The following is a 25,374-nucleotide window of genomic DNA, read 5'->3' on the forward strand; positions in this document are numbered from 1 at the left end:
AGAGCAGGTTCAGGAGCTTTCCCAGACAGGGCTGGGATGAAAGCAAGTCTCCAAACCTCATCTGCCCCAGCCAAAGGGCGGGGTGCTGCCGCCCGGGGCCCACAGGGCGGGAGGCAGAGGCAGGGCAGCGGTGCCAGCTGACTGCGCCCTGGGCCGCGCCGCCCGCCTTGGCTCGGCCTTCAAGGGCTTGGGAGTGGGAGGGAAGCAGGAGTCCAGCCCGCAGGGCAAGAAGGGAGAGTCCTTGCAGGCAAACTGAAGGCATGGGGCAGGGTGGAGCCCTTGCCTGTCTGGGAAGACGATGCGGGATGCTCTGCAGGCGGTGAGCTGTCCCTGCGAGCAGCGAAGGAGGAGCAGCCTCGGTGGAGCTGCCAGCCTCTCCCTCCCAGCAGGGCCGTCCTGCTTGCTGCAGGGCTCCGTGCCTCTATTTGCCTGGGCTTAACCAGCAGACCGATTTCCTTTCCGTTCGTATTTTCTTTGCTGGTTTTCATTGGAATCTGGCTGGTTTTGATATTGGTGCCTGGTGCTTGCTCGCCTGGCAAAGAGGAAAACTCTCATTAGAGAGATTCCAGGCCTGCGCTTTTGTGGCTGAGGGCTTGGAAACTTCTCAGTGCTGGGCTGCGGTCCTCCAGGGAGACCTCCAGCCAGAGCAGGAGGGAGCAGCCTCGTTCCTCACACTGTCTCTTAGGCAAACCCAAGCAGCATTAAGGCCTCTTTATCTTAAACGTTTCCAGTCCCTTCTGACACCTTTACAGGTGCTCGTTTTTCCCTCCTTCCTGCACACGCCATTTCTCAGGCACAGCATCCCCCTCAAAGATGGAACGAGCCTGGAAGCAGCTCCTCGGCCCATAGGGCAGCACCCGCGCAGCGATGCCGAGCAGCTGTCTGCCTGGCAGGGCTGTTCCACTTGGCAGACAGACAAAGGGCTCAGGAGTAGGAGGAAAACAGGGCTGGGAGGGAAAAGTCACTCCAGATAATATGGCATCTGGCCTGGGAGGAACCATCTGAAAGTGGGGAGCAGGGCTCGGCTGGGAAAAAGTTTATCTGGCAGAATTTATGGGGGAGTCTGTCCGGAATAGGCGTCCAAACTTATATCCAAAATCACAGCGAGCCTGTCTGCTGATGCGGGCCAGGCGCTGGAAGAGGATTTCCTGGGGCCTGGCTCGCTGCTGCTGCGGCAGAGTTCTTGGATTCGTCACACTGCATCGCAGCCCCCCTCGCAGAGGGTCTCAGAGGGCTGCTTCCCGCTGGGGGGAGCAATCCAGTCCTTTCAGGGGTATTTCAGGGAGAAAAGGTATCAGAGTAGAACTAGGGAATCTGTATTTCTATCCAGGATCGAGCGTTCCTTGTGCATTTTGATGAGGACGGGGCAGTAAGCAGCCAACATCAGCCAGAAAGCAGATTATAGTGGAGGGATACCAAGGGCTGTCAGCTTTCTCTTGGAAACAAAATGAGCAGGACGGAAACCTGGAGGATGCAGTTGCAGGGAACAGAGACAGCAGTGTGAGGAGCTGTAGCAAGCTGATAAGGGAGCAACAATGGAGCCGAAAAGGATAAAATGCGCAATTTGCCCTCATTGTCAGCGTCCCAGACGACCCTGGGAGCATCCCTGGAGCAGGGCCTGGGGCAGGAGGTGTTCTGCACCAGGAAGTGCTGGTTCATTACGATCAGTGAGGAAGGTGTTTGGCTCTGGAAAGTGTCTTTTAAAATGTTATTTGCTAGAGCTAATGCTAAAAAGAAAGAGAAAACAGTGCAGATAAACTTACGTCCCTTCAGATGCGGGAATGTGGAGTTGTTCAGTATTGAAAGGCGTGCAGCATGCCGGGGCTGTGGAAAGAGTTAGCCCATTTTCGGTCATTCAAGCTGCTACAGGCTTTTCTGGAAAGAAAACAATTCTGCTTGTCCTTTCTGTCAAACAGAAAGGATGTTCACACGAGAACTTTCTGCACTTCTAGATAAAGGCAAGGCCACGCAGGTGGTGTAATCGCTGGTATGAAGTGGGACTCGCCTGCAGGTTCCTTTGTTGTGAGCTGGCCAAGGTCAGCCTGCAGCCACGGAGCTGTGCAGCACAGCACGGGCCTGAAGCCCAAGCCATACGTGCAGCACAGTGCAGCATGGCACAGGCCTGGGCTTCCCCAGGTTACCCGTGGTGCTGAGCCCCCAGAGCTGCTGGTATGTATCAGGCAAAATAAGCAGCGCTGCAGGAAGCTGCTTTGTATGTCTTTGCCCCAAGACTGGATAAATCCTGCTGCAGTCACTGCATATTCCCAGCCTGCAGCCTCGCCGATTTGGAGGGAGCAGCCTCGGGGTATGCATCGACCACTTGTGCTCTTCAAAGGGGTTAAACCCACCCACACTCAGGAATTCAAAGGCTTCATTTTCAGCCTGGGCCAAGCAGGGACTTTTCACTTTGTTTTAGACATTTGTCTTAGTTTTAGTACCAAAGAACAGTTTGGAGACTTGCAGATGAAATTAGTGCTCAGAAACTTGTGGGTACCTTTATGTTTATTCTATTTATGATGCTGCCTCCCTGGAAATGTGGGGATAAATATTTAAATATGAACTCCCCGCAGAAAAAGGAACAAACTTCCCATATCTTTCCTCTCACTGCTGCATGGATCTCAGTGGTGAGTGTCAGAACATCCCCAAGTCACTCAATTCATTAAACTTGACAACAATTAATTACATTGAAATTAATGCGCGCATGTAATGTTTTACATGTCAAAGACATACCAGCAAAAAAACAGGGGCTTGCTGTGCCATCTTTCATTCTTCTCATTGTTCATTTCACCCAAGAAGATAAGAAACAAGACTCGTTTACACTCTATTCACAGGTCTCGTCTCGGAGTGTGCTGCAGCATAGCTCTGCAGGCACTGATGGTTATTAGTTTGATTTCCAGATGCAAGGGGACAAATGAGTTTGTCTTGAAGCATGGGCCAAGGTCCCTCTCTGCCTTGGAGAGCCGTCCTGACAGCCAGCTGCCTGCGCCTTCCAACATCACACTTTGCATTTGTGCTCCCTACACCCTTGCCAGAGGGGTTCGGCATCCAACCTCGCAGAGCTTTGCGAAGGGAAAACCTCCTCGATGTCAGTCAGAGCTTGGCTGAGCAGGGGCTGGAAGGCTCACTCCGTGGAAACCCTGGCTGCCGAGTATTCCCAGTGGTTTGGGAGGAGCAGAGGTGAGAAAGTCAAACCAGGAGAGGAAACTGAGATGACACAAAGGAAAAAAAAAAATGGGGGGGAACAGGGCGAAAGCTGCAGATCTTAACACCACTGAGAAAGAGGTTGGTGTGCCTGGAAAATACGGGAGGTGTTGTGGCAGCGTGTGAGTGGAATTGCAGATGACTGCAGAGACAGGCACCTCTTACTGTCCATTTTCCCTTGCTGAAAAACATAGGAACATTTATTTTTAAGTTACTTCTTAGTGTGGAGAAGGCTTGAAACATGTCACGTGTGAGAGAAAATTGCTCTGCTGTATTTCCTGCACTATGACTTGGCCACTTGGTGATTAAGAGCTGCTTTTGCTGTCAGTAAACAAGGCTGTGCCATCAGTTTGCAGAGCAGAGACCTGCAGCTTGCTGTCAGCAGCCTGGAGCACAAAGGCTGCTGGAACTGTAGCTGCTACCCTCAATGCAGGGGCAGAACAAAACCCTCAGCAGCGCAAGCCATGCCGTGATGCAAAAGAAGTTGAAACTGCAGGCAGCCCCTCCGCGGGAGCTCGAGTCTGTGGTCACCCAGCTAAACTGTCATCCTGGGGCCCAAGCATGGTGGTGGTTTTATTGTGGCCACACCTGGCTCAAAATAACTTCAGTAAAACTCCACAGAGCACATGGCAGATAGGAAGAACTTGTAGGTACTTCCTATCCAAGCCAACGTCCGCGGTATCTGCAAAAATCAACAGGCAGCCAGCAAAGGCAGTTGGAGCTTGCATAACTTCAGAGGCCAAGCAGTAAGACCAGGAGATCGTTCACCAGGAGAACAGAAGAGCAGACATAAAATACTGAGACTGAGTGATGCTGTGGTATTACTGGGTTCCCACTTACAGGGCAAGTACTCTGGCCCTACAAGCCTGAGCATCTCACGCTAAATCAGTTTCCTCCAAAGCTAGTAATATCTTGGGCTGAAAAAAGGTTAATCTTTACCAAATCATCTCCTTATGCCACCCCACCCATGTCCCGGAATATCGTATATTTTTAAGCCATCATTATAAAACCAGGCAAAACACAGGAGATCTTGTTCTTCACAGCATTGCCCTGAGTGCAGTTTTTTAGAGTTGGTGCAAAGCCGTGAAAAACACGGCAGGCTCTGAACACTCCCATTTCGCACTCACTTGGTGTGGCTGTAAACAACCACGCAGCAATGGAAAATCCCAGCACGGCGTGCCCCTCGCCTGCAGGACTTCGCTGCCCGTCCAGGAACCAGCAGGCAGGCAGCGATTTACAAAGCTGAATGCGAAGTTTTAGGGATGCAGACTTCTAAATGACACAGTGCGGGGTGTGAGGGTTTACCTGCAAAATCTTTCAGGACTCATGAGAATTACACTCTTGAAGCCCTGTGCACCGCTGTCAAAATACTGTCACTAGCATATAATTCTGTGCTTGGGGCTCTCAGGTCCCCTCTCTGAGAGGTGAGAGCACAGATCACTTGTAAGAGTAATCTGTGCTACTCTGGGCTTCACCACAATAGCTGCAGTCGTGCACTTGGACGTGAGGTAAAATACAAAACTGTAATAAATTTATGTATGTCCTAATTTTCAGGTGCTTCTTTCACGCAGCGTGCAGTTGTTAGGGCATGAGCTGGTGAGCTCAATATCTGGCTCGCTCAATTCTTCTCCCTGCTGAGGAAATCACCCAGCTGCCCCACCATTTTTTTCTGTGTCTGTGTGAGGGAGATGCTCTCTGCCTCCCTTGGCAGAGCAGCCCTCGACCAGAGATGCTACAGGCCTGAACCAGCGTCACTTCAAAGGAATTTGCCCCTGACTTCCAAGGAGTGGGACTGGGCTCCCTGCCTTTGCCATCTCTGGCACTGAAAGCAGCAGATTGCACTGGGCAGACGTTAGCCTGGGCAATAAAACTGCAGGCACCCTCACTGCTCCTGGAGTGGCTTCTGGTAAGAGATGGGGGTCTCACCTTGGGGGTCTCAGGTCGGGCAGTGTACCCTCGGAGGGGTTATCCACCTCCTGAGTGGTTGTATATTAATAAAACCCCAGCAATGTAATGATGATAGAGGATGGAAGATGAGTTGTGGAGTGGCAGACGCAGGCTAAAAAGCTTCATAATTTATCCCGCAAATTTAGAAAAGTAAATATATATATTTGGTGGGCAAGCTTACAGCTGCTCGCAAGCAGAAATCGAGTCCATTACGAACAAAAATATTTATTTTTTAATCCCTCAGAAGCCGCAATCTACCGTCGACCTTCAACCTTCAGGCGGGTAGATAATAAGCGGTCTGAAAGAAAGCAAAAAATAAAATAAAATAAAGGCGGAATTTTCCTTGGCGGCATCCGAGGGGAGAAAAAAACACGATATTCTAAAATTATCAACAGGTATTTTCCACAGAAATCGGTGTGTGTGGGGGGGGCAGCGCTGGGCCCGGTGAGTGCGGGCGGGGGGCTGCAGCCCTTCCCCTCACGGCGCGGGCAGGGCCGTGGCGGAGGCGAAGTTTGCGGCCAAAGTTTGCGAAGTTGATTAAAACGCCCCCCCCCCCCCTTCCCGGCTTCTCTCTCCCCCCCTTCTCTCCTCTACCGCCTCCTCTCCCCTCCTCTCCCCTCCTTCTCTCCCTCCCCGCCCCGGCTCCTCCGGCGGCGGCGTCCCTGAGGGGAGCTCCATTGTCTGGGAGGGGATGGCGGCGGCACCCCCCCGCCGCCGCGCCCCCTCCGCGCCCCCGCCGCGCCTCGGTGCGCGGGGCGGCGGCGGCGGGCGGCGGGCGGCTGCCTCGTCTCCCCTAAAGTTTTGGGATCGGCGTCTCCTCATGATGTATGGATGATATATTGCATTGTGGGTGTCAATATAACTGACGGCCATATTTGCCGGTGCCTGCTACCGCTGTAAACAACCCAAAGTGTCTGGGAGAGACGCGGAGACGCTTCGGGGAATTTCGGGACGCCTCTTCTCCTCCTTCCTCCTCCTCCTCCTCCTCCTCGCCCCCGCTGGCCATGTCTCTGGGAATGTCCTACAAGCCCAACTTGAACGCCCACATCCCCGGGACTCCCCTCACCCCGGGTAAGTCAACTGGGTGCCAAGTTTTTGGGAGGCGTGCGGCGGGGGGCTCCGCTGTGCCGGCCCCCCCCCCACCCCAACCCCCGGCAGCCCCGCGGCCAGCCCCGGCTTCGAGTTGCGGTGCCCGGTCCCGCGATGGCGGGGCAGCCAGCTCCCCGCGCCCGGCTCCGCGCCGCCATTACCGGGCGCTCGCCCGCCCCGCGCCGCCCCTCCGCGGGGGCGCCGCGAGCCGCCCCCCGAGCCGCCTCCGCCGCCTCAGCCGCCGCCGGGGAAGGGGAGGAGATGAGGGAAGGAGGGAGGGAGCGGGGGGGGCTCTCCTCCGGCCGCCGGCTTTTTCCTCCATGCCCGGCTCCCCGGGGCGGCTGATTGATCTGGATCAGGAATATTCCGGCGGCGCCTCAGCGAGGACCGCTGCTGGCGGGACGCCGCAAGTGCCGCTCGCCCCGCGCCTCGCCTCGCCTCACGCTCCTCAGGGGCTGAGGGGCCGCCCGGGACCCCGGCCCCGCTCCCTCCGCCGCCGCTGAGGGGGGTCGGGGGGGGGTGTCTCGGTTCGGTTCCCCGCTGCCCCTCAGCGGCCGAAGCTCGGCGGGGTGGCCCCCGGCGGGCGAGCCCTCCCCGCTCACCCCCAAATATTTTTGGAAGTGTGTGTGTGTATGGGGGTGCACGGGAATTCCTCTTTATTTCCCCCAAAACCACTCCTTATCCCCCCCCCCCACCTCCTTGGATCCATACGGGAGCCTTTCCAACTTTCCTCTCTGAAAAGTTTCCTTGATGGGATTAACTTTTTTTCCTTTTATTTATTTTTTTTTCCCCCTCCCCTTGCCTTCCAGAGGTGAGGGCGGGTGGGTGCTGGGGTCTGCGCCTCAGGGTGCGCGGCCGCCCCGCTGCAGCCCGAACAAAGCCGCAGCAGCGATCGCTCGGCTCTGGGATAATTTGGAGGGGATCTCGCTCGTATTAAACCGAACCAAAATGGAGAAGTTTAAGTGCCGACTTAAAATTAATATTCCCGTCTCCCTTCCCCTGCTGCGCCAGCCAGCGGGGATGCCACCAGACTGTCCGCAGGCAGAAAGGCTGATTTTTTTTTTTTTAATTTCTTTGATTTTTGAGAAGGGGAAAGTTTGGCTGCTCGGTGTAGGAGGGAGGGAGATCTTGCCCCGGTGCGTGGTCGTAATCCTGGGATGTGGGTGAACGAAAGGGATTAGCGAGGTGCACCTCTGCCCTAGCTATTGGGAGAGCGGCGAGCTTATTTTACGGTGAGGAATTGTCACCGGCTGGTGCAGGAGCCAAGGTCCCCGTGCCTTAGCTGCCTGCGTGCGGGATCTGATCCTGCGTGCTCCGATCCTGCTTGGAGCTGAGCTCGGTGGGGCTGTGAGCGCCAGAGGGCTCGGCGAGCCGGGCAGCAGCGTGGGGATTGCCGTGGGGCCGCGCGCCGCCCCGCCAAGGGGGTCAGGAAGCAGGGGATGTGCTGAGGATTTTTGACAAAAAGCAGAAGTGTCACCGGAGGGCGAAAAAAAAAAAAAAAAAAGAAAGAAACAAAACAAAGCCCAGCAAGGGAAACCGTTCTCCTGCCGGCTCCCACGAGAACCTGTGCCTGGCGCTCCAGAACAGCCGTAAAATTGCAGGGGGAACAAAGGTGGTATTTTGCGGTGGTGGGTGAGGGGTGCGGGTTAGGTTGTGCCGTGGGGGGACCCGGGGCTGGCTGCTCTGCTGGTGAGGGCTGCGAGCTTGCCGCTCACGGCACGAGCTGAGCGGTGAAGTTTCTGCCTCCGGTCCTCCTGCTGCCGTGCCCGTGTGCTTTCTAACGCTCCTGCTGCGATCGGGGTTTTAGATTCTTTCAGGCAGTTTTATCTTTCCTACCCCCCCCCTTCCTTTTTTTTTTTTTTATCCCCCTCCCGTAATGGCAAGTTAGTGGCAGTTCGCTGTCATGTTAGAACTATTCTTGTCTAAGTTGTCCTCTCTCCTCAGTTCGGATCATCCTCAACACCCCCAGAATCTTTTCAATGAAAGAACGTCCTCCTCGGAATCCAAAATGGGCTCTCTCTTCCCTCCCTGTCTTCTGCCATTATCCTCACGCACCAGCTCTTCCTCTAGCTAGTGGTATTGCCAGCACCGTGGCCTAAGGCCAAGGGAGTTAGACAAAGCAGTCCTTGCAGTTGCACATATCGCGTTCGGAGTGATATGACTGCAGATGGCCCCCTCCTTTCTGGAGCTTGATTCTGAGTTGCAGGAGATTGCTTCGCTATTGTGCTTGCACTGAATGCCCCCAAAGCCGGGAGCAGAAATCCCAGGGTCGCTTCTAAACCTGGGGTGAAGGAACCCCCCTCCCCCGTCCTGCAGAGGAGAGGAAAACAGGAAATCTGTCCCTTTTGGCCTGAAACCAGCCCTGCAGAAGCCTCTCCGTGTGCATGCTGAGTATTTTGGTCTCAGCCGACGGAGGGCTCTGGCCAGCTGTGGATCTCGCAGGGATTTTCCTCTGGGAGGTAACGCTGCTTCCCTGCAGTGCAGGGCTTCTGGTGCAGGAGTGCTTGGGCAGGCTCAGCTCCTGGAGCCGCGTCCTCGCTGCAGAGCTAACTCCTTTCAAGTTTAGCCGGAGAGCGGCTGCCCTGCGAAATCGTGCTTAAACTGCGCTCAGTGAGTGGCCCGGTGAGGTGAAGCAGTCGTGCTTGGTGGGTGACTGTGCTCCGTCCTGGCACGGGAGCGTGCTGGGGACTTAGAAACCTGGGCTGAAGTCCTGGGGGAGAGGGGCTGCCTCGGGACGGGGGCAGTTTGGGAGGAAGGCTCCGTGGGCAGGTCGGGGATGGCTGCGGGTGAGGAAGACGCAGCTGCTCCGCAAGTGAGTCAGGATGCTGGAGGCATCCGGGCGCCGACTGCTCTGCCTCACACCAGGCTGTGGGAAGGAGGTCGTGGTGGCGCAGCAGGATTCAGTGCCTGTTCCTCCTCGCCTTGCCCGGGTCACTGGTGACACCCTTCAAGGGGTGCCTGCAGCCAGGCTCATAGTGTTTTGGCCAAATTATCCATCTCCCTCCTGGGGTGCCTGTGCTCTGGGAATCTGCCCTCTGCTTTTAGTGCTGTCGCTTCCAAACTGCCTGTGCTCGGGGAGCCCCATTTAACCTCCCTCACAAGCACCTTCCCTGCACGGCAGGTAAGCAGGACCTGTGCTGCTGCAGCTTTTCCTTCCAGCCTCACCTGGCCCTGCCGTGTCCCAGGAGAGCCTCTGTTACCCTTTCTAACAGCAGCATTTTGTTTTTATTCTCTTGCTTATTGTGCTGAGCCCTGCAAGGCACAGCTTCCTCCTCGCCTTGTGCTTTATATTGTTCAGCTCAGCTCCTCTGCGAGAGGGCCGGCCGAAGCGCTGAGGTAAAGCGGGGCTTCTCCATCGACTTCGGTGGGAGCAGAGAGCTTTACAGCAGCCGTGCAGTTTGTAGACTGCTGGTTTTTAGTTTATATTTGGGCTGGGTGGTCGCAGTCGCTGCCCAGATGGCCGCTCTCAGAGAGCTGTGGTCAGCGGCTCCATGTCCAGGTGGAGACCGGTGACGGGTGGCGTCCCTCACAGGGCGGTGTTGGGACCGGAGCTGTTTAATGTCTTTGTCGGTGACGTGCAGCATTGTGGGCACCCTCAGCAAGTCAGCGGGTGACCCCGAGCTCTGTGGTGCCATCAATACCTCAGAGGGGAGAGCTGCCACCCAGAGGGACTGCCCAGGCTCGAGAGGACACGAGCCGGCACCGTGCACTGGCAGCCCAGCACCCAACGGTCCCCTGGGCCTCATTGGAAGCAGAGTGGCGAGGGAGGGGATCGTCCCCTTCTGCTCGCCCCCGTGAGGCCCCACCTGGAGGGGCCCCAGCGCCAGAAGGACGCGGAGCTGCTGGAGCGGGGCCAGAGGAGGCCGCGGGGTGCTGGGAGGCCGGGGCGGCTCCGCTGTGGGGCCAGCCGGGAGCTGGGGGTGTGTGGCTGGGGGAACGATTTTAAACTAAACAGGGCAGGTTCAGGTGAAGTGTTGAGGAGGAATTTTCACTCAGAGGGCGGCGAGGCAGAGGAGCTGTGGGTGCCCCGTCCCTGGGGGTGCTCAAGGCCAGGCTGAATGGGGCCAGGGGCAGCCCAGACCATTCTGTGATTCTATACTTCTGTTATTTTCCCTGTTTCTAGGCATTTTCTGGCTCTGTCGGAGATATTAACCAGCATTTTGTTCAGAGTATGCACAGGTTTGAGAACAGTAGTTTTAAGATCCAGAAGCCAGCAGAAAGAGCTTGGGGTATTCCTTTGGTTTTATCCCAATTCTTGCAAAAATGGCAGGCATTGAGACAAACCCCTACTCCTGTCATAAAGCTTAAAAACCTGCGTGTGTAGGATCTGGGGAAACAAATTCCGTCAGACTGCGACAAGGGAAGGAAGGAGCTGTGCCCTGTGCAGCAGGCACTGCCTCAGCTGAGGACCAACAGGGCCGACAGAGCACCTGCTGCACCCCACAGCAAGCAGGAGCCTCGTGGTGAACAGCACAAATTCTTGCTGAGAGGTGAACCAGAAAGAACTTCCCGAACCGAGGCTGTTTCTTGCAACTGGAGAGACCAATTTCATCCAGTCCTGCGAGGTGAAACCAAGCACACTACTGGGTCATTCCTTATTAAGACTGCAGTGCACACTCGCATGAGCAAATGCCTTGCTTGTCACCCTTTGCAGACAGCTGAGGTTTCATATTGTCCAGATTGAGAAGCTGGTTTTTAGAGTGGGAGTGCTGGAAGGAATGCTGCCGTAAGCAATGCAGGGAGCAAAGTGTTCACGTCTTAGCAGAGGGGATAGTTTTTAGGATACGTAGCTGATATTCCATCCTCAAACCCTCAAGATTCAATCTGAAATTTGCTGGTTCCCTGTTTACTTGAAATCCACGTGAGGTAAAGAGCAGGCTGAAAAGAAACACAGTAAGTATGTTTCAGAATTAGCAATTTTTGAGTGGACTTGTTGGGACATTTAGAAAGCTGGCACTTTTGGCTTTGTCTACCAGAGCGCTTAGGTTCAAAGCAATGAACGGTATGGTTTTCACAACCAGCAAATCTCCTCATCGTCCCCACCCACCACTTGTTGGTTGAGTTACAGGGTGGTTTTGGTTCATGCAAACTTCATTCCTTTTACATAAAAGTAAACCAGAAGCTGCGCTCCAGTTGTGCAACGCTGGCACTGCATCCTTTAATGGGAACATAGGGCCCAAACCAAAGACAACTTCGAGCCATATCCGTGGTGCAAACACTGGTCTGGAGGACCAGACTAAAATCTAGTCCTAAATCCTACCCCCTCACTCCAGCTACATGTGGTATACACATCTTAAATGGTTAGACCGTTTGAACCATTCCCATTGTGATTCCCCCTCAGTAATGTAGAAATTGCCCATCTTAAGCTAGAAAAGAAGAATGGTGGGGAGTCTGAGGGACTGTCTTTTGTTTTTCTGATTAAAAAAAAAAAAAGCGAGGGAGGAGGAAGAAAGAGCAGACATAAAACATGGCCGTTATCCACATGGAAAGATTAAATGGAACGAGAGTACCAGAGGAAAGGCCCAGAGTGTGACAGATCAAAAGAGCAAGGCCTCTGGCTGTTACGGTAAAGAATGTCCTAGTTCTTGAGAACATATTTATATGTGCGTGCTGGATTTTTTTTTTTTTTAATGAAATAGTTTTATTCAAAGAAAGGTCTGTTTCTACCACACGGGCTGTTTGAGGGGGGAAATAGTGGGTGAAAATCTAACTTTCACAGCCAGTCCTATAAGGAACGTTTTGTGCAAATGAGAACGGGGTCCATTATTTTAAATTAAAAAAAACTTTATTGGAGGGCTGGGGGAAATAGGGGTTGTCAGCATTTTTTGCTCTGGGTTGGCAGCTCCTGCACAGCTCGGTGTGTTGCTTGGCTGTGCCGTAGATCTGCTTGTGCAGACACGCATGTGGTGGCCCGCGGATGGATGAAGTTCAGCTCTCGCTGAGCTTCAGCCAAAGTGCGCAGAGGGCTAGGGAGTCAAATGTTCTCGTAGCCAGGCAGAACACTACAGCTGTGTTTCAGGCTGTGTGCAAATACCCGCTGCAGAAGCGGCTGCTCTGCAATGGGTTTTGTCTCTCCCCGGGCTGGAAGGTACTTGCCCCGTGGTGTACGTTGGGAGCAGCTCACGTGAACGCTTCTCATGTGTTCTGCTGCAAACTTGGCCATTTTAGGGCAGCAGTTACGTCCTCGCAGGTAAACTCCTGGCTGTCTCATCCTGCATACCTGCAGGGATCTCTTCTTAGATACCATCGTGTTCCTGAATACAGAGTCAGTAAAATGGCAGGAGCTTACACATGGAGCTTTATAGGACCTTACAATGTGCAGGTGGTAGAGAAACAGATATCCAGTGGGGTTGGCTCTACTTGCCCAAGTCAGTTTTATGGGAGTAACTTGTTGAGTTGAGGAACTATTCCTGATTTTTGTGATTCCTTGCTGTTTGTGCAAATTAAACCGGGTGCTGTAGGAGCTGCGTGGATGCCATGGCATCTGCTGGGAGCAGATCAGGTAAGAGTACCCCCAGCGTTCCTGCTCCCACTGCTTCCTTGCGGGGTGCACAGTAAGCTGCCTTTCCAGTTACTTCTCCAGCGAGCAACAGCAATTAAGAATTAAAACTCAAGACTGGCAAATTGGGTCGGAAGCAGTAGCGGAGGAACCGAATGGATCCCTACAAACCTATTGGAAATTAATGGGGAGATTCCTGGTCAGTGGGAGTTCTGGCTAACAAAGGTTGGTTCTTGGTCCTTTGTCTTCCAGGGTGTTCACCGGGGCTGTGAGAGACCACTGGAAGGAAGAGATCTTGGCAAAAAAATCTCATTTCTTTTTGCTGTATTGTAGACCTCTCCCTACCCACCCATTGGTAAAGGGTAATATTGATTAACAAGAAAATCACCGTATTTTTGTGGGGAAAAAACTGCTTCTGTCAGTCTTCTGTGTGAATACAGAAATAAAAGACATTGTTGGCACAAGAATAAATGGGTATATAAAAGGTTTTGTATACATTTAATTAGGAAAGTGGAGGGAGGAAAGTGTGTACATTAATTTAGGTTTTAAACAGCAGCAAGCGCTGAGGCAATTTGGGAGGTGATACACGGTGTCACTCGAATTCAGTGCCAAGCACACTCCCTTTTCGATCCTGTCAATTCGTAACTGTCTTGTCTCCATTGTTATTTTAACATGAGAGAGCAAGCCTGTTTAGATCCCCCCTCCTTTTTTCCTCTCTAGTGAATACCTAATCATTAAACTGATTTTTGACTGGGTCTTGACTGCGAGACTCGCTGGCCTAATTTTGCTTCCTAACAGTAATAGCAGTAGCTGGCGATATATTTATTTTTTTAAAATCTGAGACGTACAGGATGTTCAGACATGCAGATGGCAGATGTATTTTGGGTTAATTGACTAATAGGCATCTAAGACCCACGGCTTCTCCTCGAGATTAACATACGGAGTGATAGGTCAAAAAGCCTAAGGTCCATTACCCTGCGAGATAATGATACCCCCACAATTAATTTCAGGTTCACGATTGCATCATCCTGAATTGAGGTGAAATCAGGGATTTTTCGTTTTCCTTTCCCTCCAGCAGAGTTTGAGTGGCGCAACTTCTGGCACGGGTGTGCGGAGCCCGGTGCCACGGCCAAGTTGAATCCTTTTCTTTGTTCTCCGGGCCTGCTGCTGCTGATAAAGTGGTCGGCGCATGGCATTATGTCTTATTACATTTTTGATGCAGACTGCAAAGAAACGGGTAAACTCACCATGGTTACCACGATCTGTCATTTGGCAGGGCACGCCGTACTCAGCGATGGCCTCTAGTGTCTGCAGCACAGCTCTGCATACGCCTGGGTACGGGAGACAATACAGCACCCCTGGCTGCGAAGCGGCACCCGCCACCGAGCTGACTGCTGATTCCTGTCGGCGGTGATGCTCAGACTCCAGTGGCAGGTTCTTACTCATCGCTGCCTGGTCAAAGTTCTCCTCGTTTCTTTTCGTAGTTGAGTGCTGATTGAGTCATTCCTGGCTTCGTGCTCCCGTGCCGAGGCCGGCTCCTGTCCACTGCAGCGCCTTGTGTCCGCCAAGCTTGGGTTGGCCCCGGATTCACTGCTTTGTTTTGCCACGTCGTGTTTCTTGTAGGGCTTTCTCTCTTACCTCGACATGCCCTGTGGTGTTATTTCATACAGACGAAGCACGTGTAGTTGTTTCAATCAGCGTGACCTGAAACAATTACCATCGATACTGGCATTAACTGGTAGGGTGGTGGAAAATGGTCTTGGATGACCAGGCTCGGGCATCCCGATTTACCCACTCAGCAGAACGAAAACCAAGTCCTTGCCTTGGTTCAGAACCAGTTTGAGCTCCCAGGGCTTGTGTGCATGATGGGTGACTGCCTGCAGGAACAGCTTAGGAACAAGTCCTTACAGGATGGGTCTTTTGTTTTATTGTACGTGAGGAAAAATCGCTTAAGTCTTTCTTTACTTAATCGAGGTAATTAAACCTTCCTACTGTATAGCACAAAGGGTTTGTTAAGGTTTTTGGAGCATTTTGAAATCTTTGGAGGAAAGATGCGGTTTGCTGTTGTGCTGTGTTTGATAAGTGTTGAAATTCAGTCATCTGGACGTGAAATACTGGCTGAGTTGTAAGTACAGAAATCTTGCAATTGTGCATGCATTTCGAGCTGATAATGTGAAGAACTGATTGAGAGCAGAGCTGGCATCCGTGCTGTTTCTTCACAGTGCAGGAGCCGTACTCCATGGGTGTGTTTAGTTTTTTTTACCATGCTTCAGCAAAATGTGACAATTAGCTCCACGTGAGACTGTAGTAACAGAAACGCACACTGTAAAGCCAGAAAATTTCGCTTAGTTAAAGACAGAGAAACCTTCCTTTTTTTTAAGTTGACCTAGTGACCAGCCCAGTTTACCTTCGTTAGGATTTCATGTCTAGTTGAAATTAAGAACGCGCTCTCTTCTCCTAACAAAGACGCCACCACAGTGATATCCTGTGATTAATTCTGAAGTGGAAAGAGACTTCCCAACTGAGGAGGAGAGTCTGTTCAGCAGTGCTTTTCACAAACTACTGGCTTTCTGTTTCTTTTTGTAGTGAGGGGAAACAGGGAATGAAATCGCTTGCAACTTTTAAACAAAGCTAGTGATTTACATAGTTCTGAGCCCCAGTGACTTTTGGCATCAGTTTAATTTAGATTCAAATGAAGGCTGGTGAATAAGATCTGTTCCTCCTGGGGAAGGCAGTTGGGAATTTGCAGCAAGGAAGTTTGTAAGAGGGGAGATTTTTTCCGACAGCAGACAGGCTGTGTCTGTGCCTGCAGGCGAAGACAGCAGCATCAGTGGATGCAGGGGCGCTTAGCTGCAAGAGTGAAAAAGAGCAGCAGCTAGGTCGAACATCGCCTTCGTCCTGAGTGCGCAGTCCATAACCAGCAGGTCCCCTAAAGCAGTTGTAAAAGCGGCAGCATAATTAAGGCCTTCAAGAAAAATCTAAAGGTTGCTTCTCAACCCCAAATTCTTCCCATTGCAGGGTGGAGAGGTGTTTTGATTCCTCATTTCTGGAGCAGCTCGCCAATGATCACATCTGAGTCTGCTTCTTTAACTCTTAGCTGAGTCACAATCCTGTATGCGTATACATATTTTTTTATAACACTAGAAAAAGTAACCATAACCCAAAGAGATGTTATTTTTCCTTAGGTTTACTTACGCCGCCCTGTTTGACTTGCTAAAAATGTTTGATATCACACAAAGAGGAATAACGCTAGTGCTCTTCACCTCCGATGTCACTAAATGAGCAGCAGATCCCATGTACCTCAACCGACTGTTCTCTATGAATAGTTTTGGCATCGGCTGAAAATAGTGCCGAGGGTAACTTGCGTTGACCATGTGATGACACTTTGAGTTGCAAAATTGCTTTCAGATAACTTGCACCGAAAAAGTAAAAATAGCCCAGTACGTTAGACTCATCTCTGTGGAATGTATATATGCAAAAATAGGGCTCCTTAATATTTGGTTTGTCGCAGCAGAACAACCTGTCATGTTACACCGTTTCACTCTTAGGCAAACAATTTGGGCTGATAATGTTGCAGGCTGTGCTATTTTCAAATGTACAGCAAACATTGGGGAAGCGTTCATTTAACTGTTCTCTTCCGAGGGAATAGTGTGGCTCTGGCATGGCGTTAGTCGGCTTAGACAAAGGTGAGAGGTTACAGCTTTAGAAAAGAGAAAAGCTACCTCAAGCGTGTCCCGATGTAACCGTTTAATCCATCGTTAGATAATAACAGATTTTTTTCTCTTTTTCTCTACAGCTGGGAGCGTTCACTCTCCCTCCACAAGTATGGCAACGTCTGCGCAGTACAGACAGCTTATAAACGACTACGGACCCCCGTCCCTAGGGTATACACAAGGGATGCAGGTACAGCTCTGCTTGTTTTGCTTTAACCAGGTCACCGACCCTACGTCTGCGTGGTTTGCGTGGCTTGTGGCCTGTAATCTGAGGTGTTCCTCCCTCCCACCAAGGTTTGAAATCAAACCCAAATGGCAGACTGATTCATCGCACATGTCTTGGGATCAAATTAGACTAAGCAGAGTGCTGAGTGAGATTAGTTACTAATTAACTGTTAGTCCCTTCTGAGTCACAGTGAACCGTGTCTTGAGTTATGTTCTGCTAGGAAGGGCTGTGACATTTTTAAAAATTATTTGTTCAAAAAGTGATATTCCTACACCTTTAACTGTTTTCCTTGGGCAAACTGATAACACAAGATTTACAGTCTCATGAAGTGCGTGTTACAGACATTCCTATGGGCAGCTTCAGGAATCCAGCTGGTTTTTCTGTGAAATTTGTTAACCACTTTGCAGGATTCCCCTTATCATATGGGCAGTTTTATCTACACTTCACTCTCCCTACCTAGCTAACTCCTCCACAGAACATACATCTGAACATTGATAAAAGCAGAGAGAGGGTTAAATAAGCAGTTCTGTTTGCTGTTTTTGTAGAACTGATTTAACTTCTGTTTCACGTAAGGTTCCAATCTTGTAGTTGCATCCTCCCAGTTAACCCTGATTTTGGAAGGGCACGTAGCATTTTGTCCAACTGTAGCAGGAAGGGCAAAAAGAAAATAATGTTTATGTAACAAATAGGAAATTTTATTAAAAAAAAAAAAAAAAAAAGTGGCTTCCAGGGCTATTTCTGGTCCTCTGTGAATTTCCAGTTGCTGTCTGTTCTTATTGTTTTGTTTTTAGCAGCGTTTAATTGAGATCAATCTACTTTCAACTACAGGGTACCAGCAGCAGTCAAGTACCGCAAAGCAAATACGCAGAACTTCTAGCTATCATAGAAGAGTTAGGAAAAGAGATCAGACCCACGTACGCTGGGAGTAAAAGCGCGATGGAGAGGCTAAAACGAGGTAAGGTTTGATTTTTTTTCAAATGTCCCATACTCTTTGTGTGCTGACTGCTTCTATACAGCTTCGTAACAGTGCTTCCCCTTGAAAGCAGACAGCTGTCTGGGGCTTGTTAGTAAACGAGGTGTATTAACCAGTAACTGAAACTTTGGTATACTCTGTTCTTGCTGGATTTGATAGATAAACCAGTGGCCAAATGTGTTTCATGGGCACAAGGGGATTTTCAGTTAGTAGTTTTAAGTTAGTTTAGGACCCTTATGTTGTCAGTTGGAGGTGTTCTGCCAGGTTCCTAGTCACTTGCTTGCCCCTTCAACTGCCTTTCCTCCCTATCCTCAGAAATATGCAGCCAAGTTCACTCCTCTCATAAACATCACCCACCTACTTGACCCAAGACCCTTTACTGAAGTGCATTTTGATTAGAGAAATACGCAGTGAATTACGCGGTGGTAAATCACTAAGGCTGCTGGAGAGAGAGACAGGCAAAACAAGGTGGTTTTATCAGCGAAAGCTGTTCAGACCGAGATGTCAAACATACGTGATCCTGCTCTCTGTGGAGTGTCGGGCTGCTTAGGCTCCATTACCTGCTTCAAGTGGATGTCATTAGCAGTCCGCTCGGAAGGGACGCAGAAGCTTTTAGGCCTGGCTGATGAGGTCTCTTTAGCTTTGCTTAGTCAGCTAAAAGGGGTCAGAGAAATGCCCTTTCCTCGCCGTGTAAAAGAAACCCCCACATTCCCCACTGCTGACATCAGCTTGACATTGTCCCCTGCAGGGGACGTGCAAGGGATATTTCTGAAGGAGCAGTGGGACATTCCGCTGCTCCAGCTCCTGGAGTGACCCTGAATGCCACCGACAATGGTTGCGCTGGCAGCTCTGTCCTTTGCCAGTATACGGAGTTACCTTTTTCTCCCTTTCTTTGGTCCTTGTGCCGAGTTTGGCTCATTCATTCGAACCTGAATGGGAATGTTATTGTAACAGACTAACTTCACCACCTCGCAAATCCCCCTTACCTTCACTCAAGACTACAAAGCTTTATTTAAGGCTCAACCATTACGGGAGAGTAATATATCTGCCGTGACGTGCAATAAAATGACTAGTAGCTGTTCTGGGAAAGGATGCAATAAAGTCTGCTGATGAGTGGTAAGTGGAATCTGGCCCAGCTAAAATCAATGTTGCTGGAGTCTCTCTTTATTGCATCGCCTGAGTCAGTATTAATAGATCATGAATGGCAATAGGCTAACAGGGACAACCTGAGAGGGACCGGGAGAGACGCAGACGTTCTTTGAACAGAACAGTTCAGTTAGTTGAGACAAAGCTGTTTTGCTCCTTCCTGCAGCGAGTCTTTACTTAGCTAATGTAGGTTTAAGATTCAGTGCTGCCACTGTGACTGACTTGCAAATGTTGCAGAAAATCCAAAATAAGTACTTTCTGCTGCCATCTTTTGGTCACAGACGTACCTCTCTTTGCATTTTGGGAGCCATATGGCTGAAGGAGCATGGGCAAGTGTGAGAGTAGAAATGATTGAGAGTAACCATGTGACTGTAGCCTCCATGGCCATGTGGAGGTTATTGCTGAATAAAGTCCCTGTCCCCAGCTCCACCTGCTTCTAAGCACAAAGGCTGCTGACCTCTAAAATTGGCCAAATTCCCAGTGTTCTACATAATTCAGGGTAGTTCTGCTGCATAAACTGGGCGTCCTGCCACCCGATCCAGGCCCAGTATACTGGTTTGAGTGTGCATTTCTGCCTCCCACAGCTGCGGGATGCAGCTTTACTTGTCTGTGTCAATTTAACCCTCTGCGAAGCCTGGCACACATCAAGTCCCAAATCACTGCTCCTTGGATGTAGAGGCTGCTCTGGGCTAGCAGCCTTCTAGAGACAGAATCTATTACCTCTAAATACAGATGAAACTTCATCTATTGCCTTATTGTCATTTGTCCACCCTTGTTAAGGAGCACGAATGAGCAGAGAAATCACCTGTCTTTTCCTGACATTAAAACATAACCTTGTTGGAGAGAAATCTGTCTGTCTCCTATTATAAAATCTAACTCGAGCTCTACTCTTTGGGCAGCTCTGTGAACATGAACCTAGATTCAGATCCAGGATTAAGACTCAAGGTCCAGATTGCTGGAACTCAAGGCAACAGGACTCTTAGTGGAAAATTCCACATTATGTCTACCAGATTAGAGTAGATATGGCAGCATGTAAAGCAGCGATGATTTACACTGGGAGCTGAGCCAGTGTTAGGAGGTGACTTTCTGCACACAGCATAAAAAATATCCTCCTATATTTACAAGAGATGCAACTTGTGTTTAGGCAACTTTTTGAAGGCTTGGATTCTAATGCATCCACTTGGAAAATTATTTCAAGGTATTAATTAAGACTTTTAGACCTTGCTAAAATAACTTTGGATTTCTTTCACCCCATTGTAGCAAAATAACTGACAGGTTGGTAAGATTTATTTTTTTCTAATTAAGTCCCTGATTGTACATAGACCTGCACTGCATGTTAAGCTGTACCTCTCACTGCAGACCTGCAGAGCTCATAATGCTCTGATGGCTGGTTTGGGCTATTTTCAATTTATAATGCCAGTTTGGGAAAGCAAACTTCTTTAGCAGTGGCTGATGTTAGGTAAGTGAAGGATCTCTCCCTTTTCTCTGGCAAGCTGTGGTAGCCTTAGCAACTCAGGACAGAAATACATAAACCTTTCTGTGGACTGTCATTGCAAATGTCACCTTAATGAGATCATTTAAAATATGTCCAATTCTTTTGCAGGCATTATTCATGCTAGAGGATTAGTTCGGGAATGCTTGGCTGAGACTGAGCGAAATGCAAGATCCTAGCCCACCAATGCAGTTGCAAGATTTTCCATCTCTTAATGAAGAAAAAGTAATACCTATTCCTTTTGACTCTTGAAACGTTCAGACAAATTCCTTTATTTTGAATGTTTTATCTTTCTTTTTTTTGCCCTTACAAAAATGTATAGTTAAGAATGATAAAACAAGGATTTTTCAACTTACTGAGGGTTTGCATTTTGTAAAGACATTAAAACTCCCTAAAATGTTTCTAAAACATGAAAACTGAACTGCATGCAGAGGAATGCTCTCTCTCCCAGGCTATATTTCAGTTCTCTTTTTATCCAGTCACAGTCCCATTCTGTTTATTTTAATTTTCACTATATTCACTTAACCCCAAATGGTCAATCTTTCAAAGTTTGACATAAGCTCTAAGGATTTTTTTTAATAAATGCAGAATAGCATGCTGTACCTAGTAGTCTGCTATGTCACAATTTGTCATACAGCATAGACCCTGCTTAGAAATAACCTTCCCCTCCTCTTACTTTTCCTTTTTTGTTCGTTTTGCATAAACATTTGCATGACTGTTAGTGCTTTGAAGTCCATTTAAAGTGCATGAGTTATATGGAAAATAGGGAAACCTATTAAATAATAACAACGTCCTGAAAAGCTAATTTCTACATTAAGGCTGGAGATTTCAGTTTGTTTGACAAAAAAAAAAGAAAATTCTGGATAAATTACTAAAACTGTTATTTGCATCTTTGTATGTATTTATTACTTGATGTAATAAAGCTTATTTTCATTAACAATTTGTATTAAAAGTATCTACAGTCACTTTAATCAGATCCATACTCTACATACGAGAAGCAAAGGCTTAACCTTCATGCAGGAGGCTCAAATTCAGGACAAGGGAACGGGCCTGCGGATTGCTGGGGAGTTTCCCTTGATGCGGTCGATCTCTCTAAGCAGGTGGTACAGCTGCTAGTAGTGTACCTTGCTTTCAAAATACTTATAACAGCTTCGGATCTTGAAGCTCTCTCCCTTCATTGTTGAAAGTCAGAACGCAGTGGCAGTCTGTGAGAGTTCTGTCCGAAAATTAAAGAGAAGCTCTAGTTAAGCAATTAGCGTTTTAATGGCATTAAAATAGGAAAGTATACTTCACTGGTGGCTCCAAATTAACAGTAACAAAGGAAAAGCAGCTGCATAAAATGGGTAACTATCAAAATGAGTGAAGTTACAGAAATACCCAAGCTTAACTGCAGCATAGCATAAACAGAACTGTAGTTCACTACAGTACAACCAAATCTAAATCCTAAGGAAGACAGGATATCTGGGATATCTAATACATATAGAGCCACAAATCCCTGAAGAGAATATAGTATTAAGAAGAAAAGTTAATTGCTTCACAGCTTGGACGAACTGGACTCTGTTGCCTTGGCAGGCAGCTTCCAATGCACGTTGTTCTTTACCTCTAATGACCTAATTCTGCCTCTGAAGCGGAAGAAAATGTCTGACGAGCCCTCACTTGCAGGAGCACCTTCCCTGGCTCCCCAGCAATGCTCACCACCACTCTAGGTAAGCATAAAGGTAATGTTTAGAATTCTTTCAGAATTGAGAGGGATGGAGCATCTGTGCAGGCAGTTAAGCTAACAGATCTGAAGGAGACAGCCCGTGACTGGTGGCTCTTTGTATTAGTGCATCTGTTTCCATCATCAGGACCAACAGCACAAAGCAACTTTTCATTTCTCATCTAAACCTGGCCACTGTTTCTGAAGGATTTCTATCAGTGGAGGCATTGTCTGAGTAAGGATGGAAAGACCTTTAAGGTCTGTTCTCCTTATTTACTGGAACTCCTATTAAAATGCCAAAGTTATCGTATCAGGCAGAAGGATCTGCTTGCTTTATCATATTTTGAACTTGGCAGAAGAACAGATTACTAAATATGAGCAATGAGATGATGGCAGACAGATGTAAGAACACATCCTGCTTTTAACACTCCAGTCTTACTGTAATAGCAGGTCACTACTCAATATTTTAGCTGTGCTTATGAAACCCTACATTATAGTTAGTAGGAAAACTGTGCTTAGGTATGACAAACTTCTCCCTTACCCTACCAGAGCCAGTCGGTTCTTCATGTTTATTTGCTATCCAATTGTAGCATCTCTTTAAACTGCTTTTTCCTCTCTAGGTTTTCCTTTGCTCTTCTTTTTTTCTCTTGCTTCTTCTTCTCTGCTGCTTTCTTCTCTTTAAAAACATCGCTATCTTCGCCTTTGTAGAAGAGGTCAACTTTTTCCTGGAGGATTTTTCTGGCTATCTTTCGGTTCTGCTCCACTGATCTTGTTTGATGACACTGAGGAAATACAGTACAACACTTCTATTGCAACTTTGACCTGTTTATTTTGTTTTCCTGCTAGAACTTTTGTATCCAGATGATGTATTTTGGTGAGGCTGCCTCATAGTTACTTGCTACTGGAACTTGTCAGACCAGCCTTTGCATTAATCTGTAATTCTGCTGGCAAACAAGATCGCTTCCGCATTACCTCGGAAGTCTGCTTCTGAGTTTAACTGAACTGTGTCTCCCCCTTGTTATGATAAGGAAGTGAAGATTAATTGAAAAGCATTAACCCACAATAGGTACCTAAGACTAATGCTTAAAAAGAATTTGCAGATTAGGATGAGTTAATGAGTACATTTATGCAGGAGACAGGAACTCAAAGGCTGTCACTGGCAGGGTAAGGAGATGCAATTTATTGAAACTACAAAATAGCACTGTGTGCCAAAGCTAGGAAGATGGGCTGTGACCCCACATTTATTTAGCTACCATTAACCAAAACTGCTTTGTGCTGAGGTTCTTTACAATACGTATAAATAAACTTTTCCTCTGTGACACTTGTGCTGTGATTATGCTCGCTATAAAAGGAGACTTGGAGGACATGCTGCAACTTGGGACTAAACGAATTAAAATGTCATTACCTTCACTACAATCCCAGATGGGACATGCTTCAAGACAACACAATTGCTTGTCTTGTTAGTGGCTTGACCTCCCGGGCCATCACCTCTTACAAACTGTTCTTCTAATTCTGCCTCAGTTAGTCCAAGGAGATTGAGAGAGTTCTTCTTTCCTGCTGCCTGAAACAAGGGCATTCTGAGCAGGGAAAGTTGCTGCTTCCTCAAAATCCATGGCCTCCAACATGCTGTACGTGCTTCTCTCAGTAAGAATGTAAAATGCAATAAACTTGGGACATTCATACAGAAATGAAGACACAGTTTCTCTGGAAAGAAACCTGAAACAGATGTAGGGAATAGGGTTTACGATCAGAATCATTATTTTAAGATGTTCTAGTTTAGCTACACATCCTGTGTGATGTTTTTATTTACTTATAGATTTATTTTCAAGGCCTTTTGAACTGATTTCATAGCTATTTGCCTCAAAACATTTACCATTCCACATGGGATTTCAGTTCTGATTGCAATTAGGTTTCCTAAAATAGTCGAGATTATTTTTGCGTTGCTGAAATGGATCTGGAAAACAGTAAATAAATTAGATCAGTATTCCTACCCCACTTGGAGAATAACAAATTTGTATTGCAGCCTGACAGGAAAGCCTTTGCTGACGCTCCTTGTGCATCCTGGTTCTGTCCTGCTGTCAACAGTACCTGCAATCCACCTGTCAAAACGTGCTTGAACTGCTGGGGACTGCTGCGGGTGCAGGAATCCTCTGTTGCCTTAACCAGCACTCAAAATTACTGAAAGAAACCTGCTGGAAAAGCGGCAAATTTATGGGCTGTAAAGATTTGGGAGAACACAGCTTGAGAAGTTAAAGTTAGAACGGGAAAGGGGATTTTTGCCTGTCGGAATGACGCACGACTGGTCAGTCACGACAACTGCCCGGTGGTACAGGGCAGAACTTAGAGATGTACATTTGCAGTTCTAGATTAATCTATGATTTTGAATTCTGAGATTTTATTTTATGCTAGGTTAGTACAGGATACGGAGTAATCCCTACCTAAATGGATTAGGTAGTCTGGACTTGTCTTTCGAACTTGCCCTGTTAAGGTGCTGTTTTCTAATCGTTGTGGTTGGGCTATAGAGCGTACATAGAACTTGGTGAGTGGTCTGAAGTGGTGAGCTAAATTTCAAATCAGAAGCATTCTCCTGTGTTGATCCTCTTAACAAGCTTCACTTTCTACTCTCCTGACTTCCAATGCAGCCTGTCAGAGTGCTTCGAGGGAGGAGAGAGAACCAATGGGTAAGGAGACCACCGGGTTTTCACACACTGCTTCACCTGCTGATTTCCTCCTGGTCAGGCTGTTAACACAGCCACAGGGGCTGGCACTACGCTTCAGCTCCTCATGGACAATGAGGAACACCAGCTTCTACTGCTGTCAAATATTGTTTTTCAACAAGACGCTAGGTAAGCAATTAATAAATGATTTAATGCTTGAAATATTTAATTTACTTCATTAGAAAATACTTCAGCACACGAAGCAGCAGCACCGAGCTACCGATACCCTCACAAGTTACACATCACTGATGAGGCCAACGTAAAAAGCTTTTATTCGCAATTAAACACCTCCGCTTGGCGGCACTAGAAGCCAACTTTTATTATTTTAACCGCAAAAAAAACCCGCAGACAAACTTCGCAGAGCCCCTGCCCAGCAGCCCGGTTACCGGGGGCGCTGTGGGCCCGGGGCAACGGCGCCAGCGGCGGCAGGACCCGAGGAGGCTCCGCACCGCGGCTTCACGGCTGTAGGGCCCCGTAGTCCCCGTTCCCGGCCCCCCCTCAGCCTCAGGGCGCCTCAGGGCCCGGCCCCGTCCGGCCCCTCCGGTCCCGTCCCGGCCCCGCCGCCCTCACCTCAGCGCCCCGCGATGGCCGCCGCCCCCCCGCTGCACCGCGCATCCGCGCGCGTCCCCTCACGCACCCGCTCGCCTCTGCGCACGCGCAGCCCCTGCAGGC

The 25,374-nt window shown here is 49.0% G+C and overlaps 2 protein-coding genes across 11 annotated transcripts; one reads left to right on the plus strand and one right to left on the minus strand.

Moving 5' to 3' along the window:
* Positions 1 to 5,006: 5,006 nt before the first annotated feature.
* On the plus strand, positions 5,007 to 21,226 carry CDK2AP1 (cyclin dependent kinase 2 associated protein 1). Of its 4 annotated transcripts, none has more exons than XM_084297564.1 (4): positions 5,007 to 5,107; positions 16,533 to 16,639; positions 17,504 to 17,630; positions 20,398 to 21,226. In XM_084297564.1, exons 2-4 carry the CDS (start codon positions 16,562 to 16,564, stop codon positions 20,463 to 20,465), a joined length of 273 nt encoding a protein of 90 aa, XP_084153690.1. In that variant the 5' UTR covers positions 5,007 to 5,107; positions 16,533 to 16,561; the 3' UTR covers positions 20,466 to 21,226. The 4 variants fall into 4 exon arrangements, with proteins under 4 accessions (XP_084153690.1, XP_084153687.1, XP_084153689.1 ...); XM_084297561.1 differs by lacking the exon at positions 5,007 to 5,107 and adding an exon at positions 5,868 to 6,219; XM_084297563.1 differs by lacking the exon at positions 5,007 to 5,107 and adding an exon at positions 7,495 to 7,849.
* On the minus strand, positions 21,046 to 25,367 carry MTRFR (mitochondrial translation release factor in rescue). Of its 7 annotated transcripts, none has more exons than XM_084297557.1 (5): positions 25,273 to 25,334; positions 24,074 to 24,174; positions 23,391 to 23,701; positions 22,527 to 22,767; positions 21,046 to 21,502 (listed from the first exon to the last, which is right to left on the minus strand). In XM_084297557.1, the coding sequence occupies exons 3-4, from the start codon at positions 23,664 to 23,666 to the stop codon at positions 22,555 to 22,557; spliced, it is 489 nt and encodes a 162-aa protein (XP_084153683.1). In that variant the 5' UTR covers positions 23,667 to 23,701; positions 24,074 to 24,174; positions 25,273 to 25,334; the 3' UTR covers positions 21,046 to 21,502; positions 22,527 to 22,554. The 7 variants fall into 7 exon arrangements, with proteins under 7 accessions (XP_084153683.1, XP_084153684.1, XP_084153682.1 ...); XM_084297558.1 differs by having other exon boundaries at positions 23,977 to 24,174; XM_084297556.1 differs by lacking the exon at positions 24,074 to 24,174 and having other exon boundaries at positions 25,273 to 25,367.
* Between the last annotated feature and the right edge of the window lie 7 nt (positions 25,368 to 25,374).

This window comes from Netta rufina (genome assembly GCF_964035555.1).
Source record: "Netta rufina genome assembly, chromosome: 17".
NCBI classification, from domain to species: Eukaryota; Metazoa; Chordata; class Aves; order Anseriformes; family Anatidae; genus Netta; species Netta rufina.

Bases quoted from the DNA above. Each gene is read 5' to 3' on its own strand.
- CDK2AP1 (XM_084297561.1), top strand. From the start codon at position 6,153: ATGTCTCTGGGAATGTCCTACAAGCCCAACTTGAACGCCCACATCCCC. The intron at 6,220-16,532 runs GTAAGTCAACTG...TTTTCTCTACAG, and splicing joins CGGGACTCCCCTCACCCCGG to CTGGGAGCGTTCACTCTCCC. The intron at 17,631-20,397 runs GTAAGGTTTGAT...ATTCTTTTGCAG, and splicing joins GATGGAGAGGCTAAAACGAG to GCATTATTCATGCTAGAGGA.
- MTRFR (XM_084297555.1), bottom strand. The intron at 22,768-23,390 runs GTAATGACATTT...GTATTTCCTCAG, and splicing joins CATCTGGGATTGTAGTGAAG to TGTCATCAAACAAGATCAGT.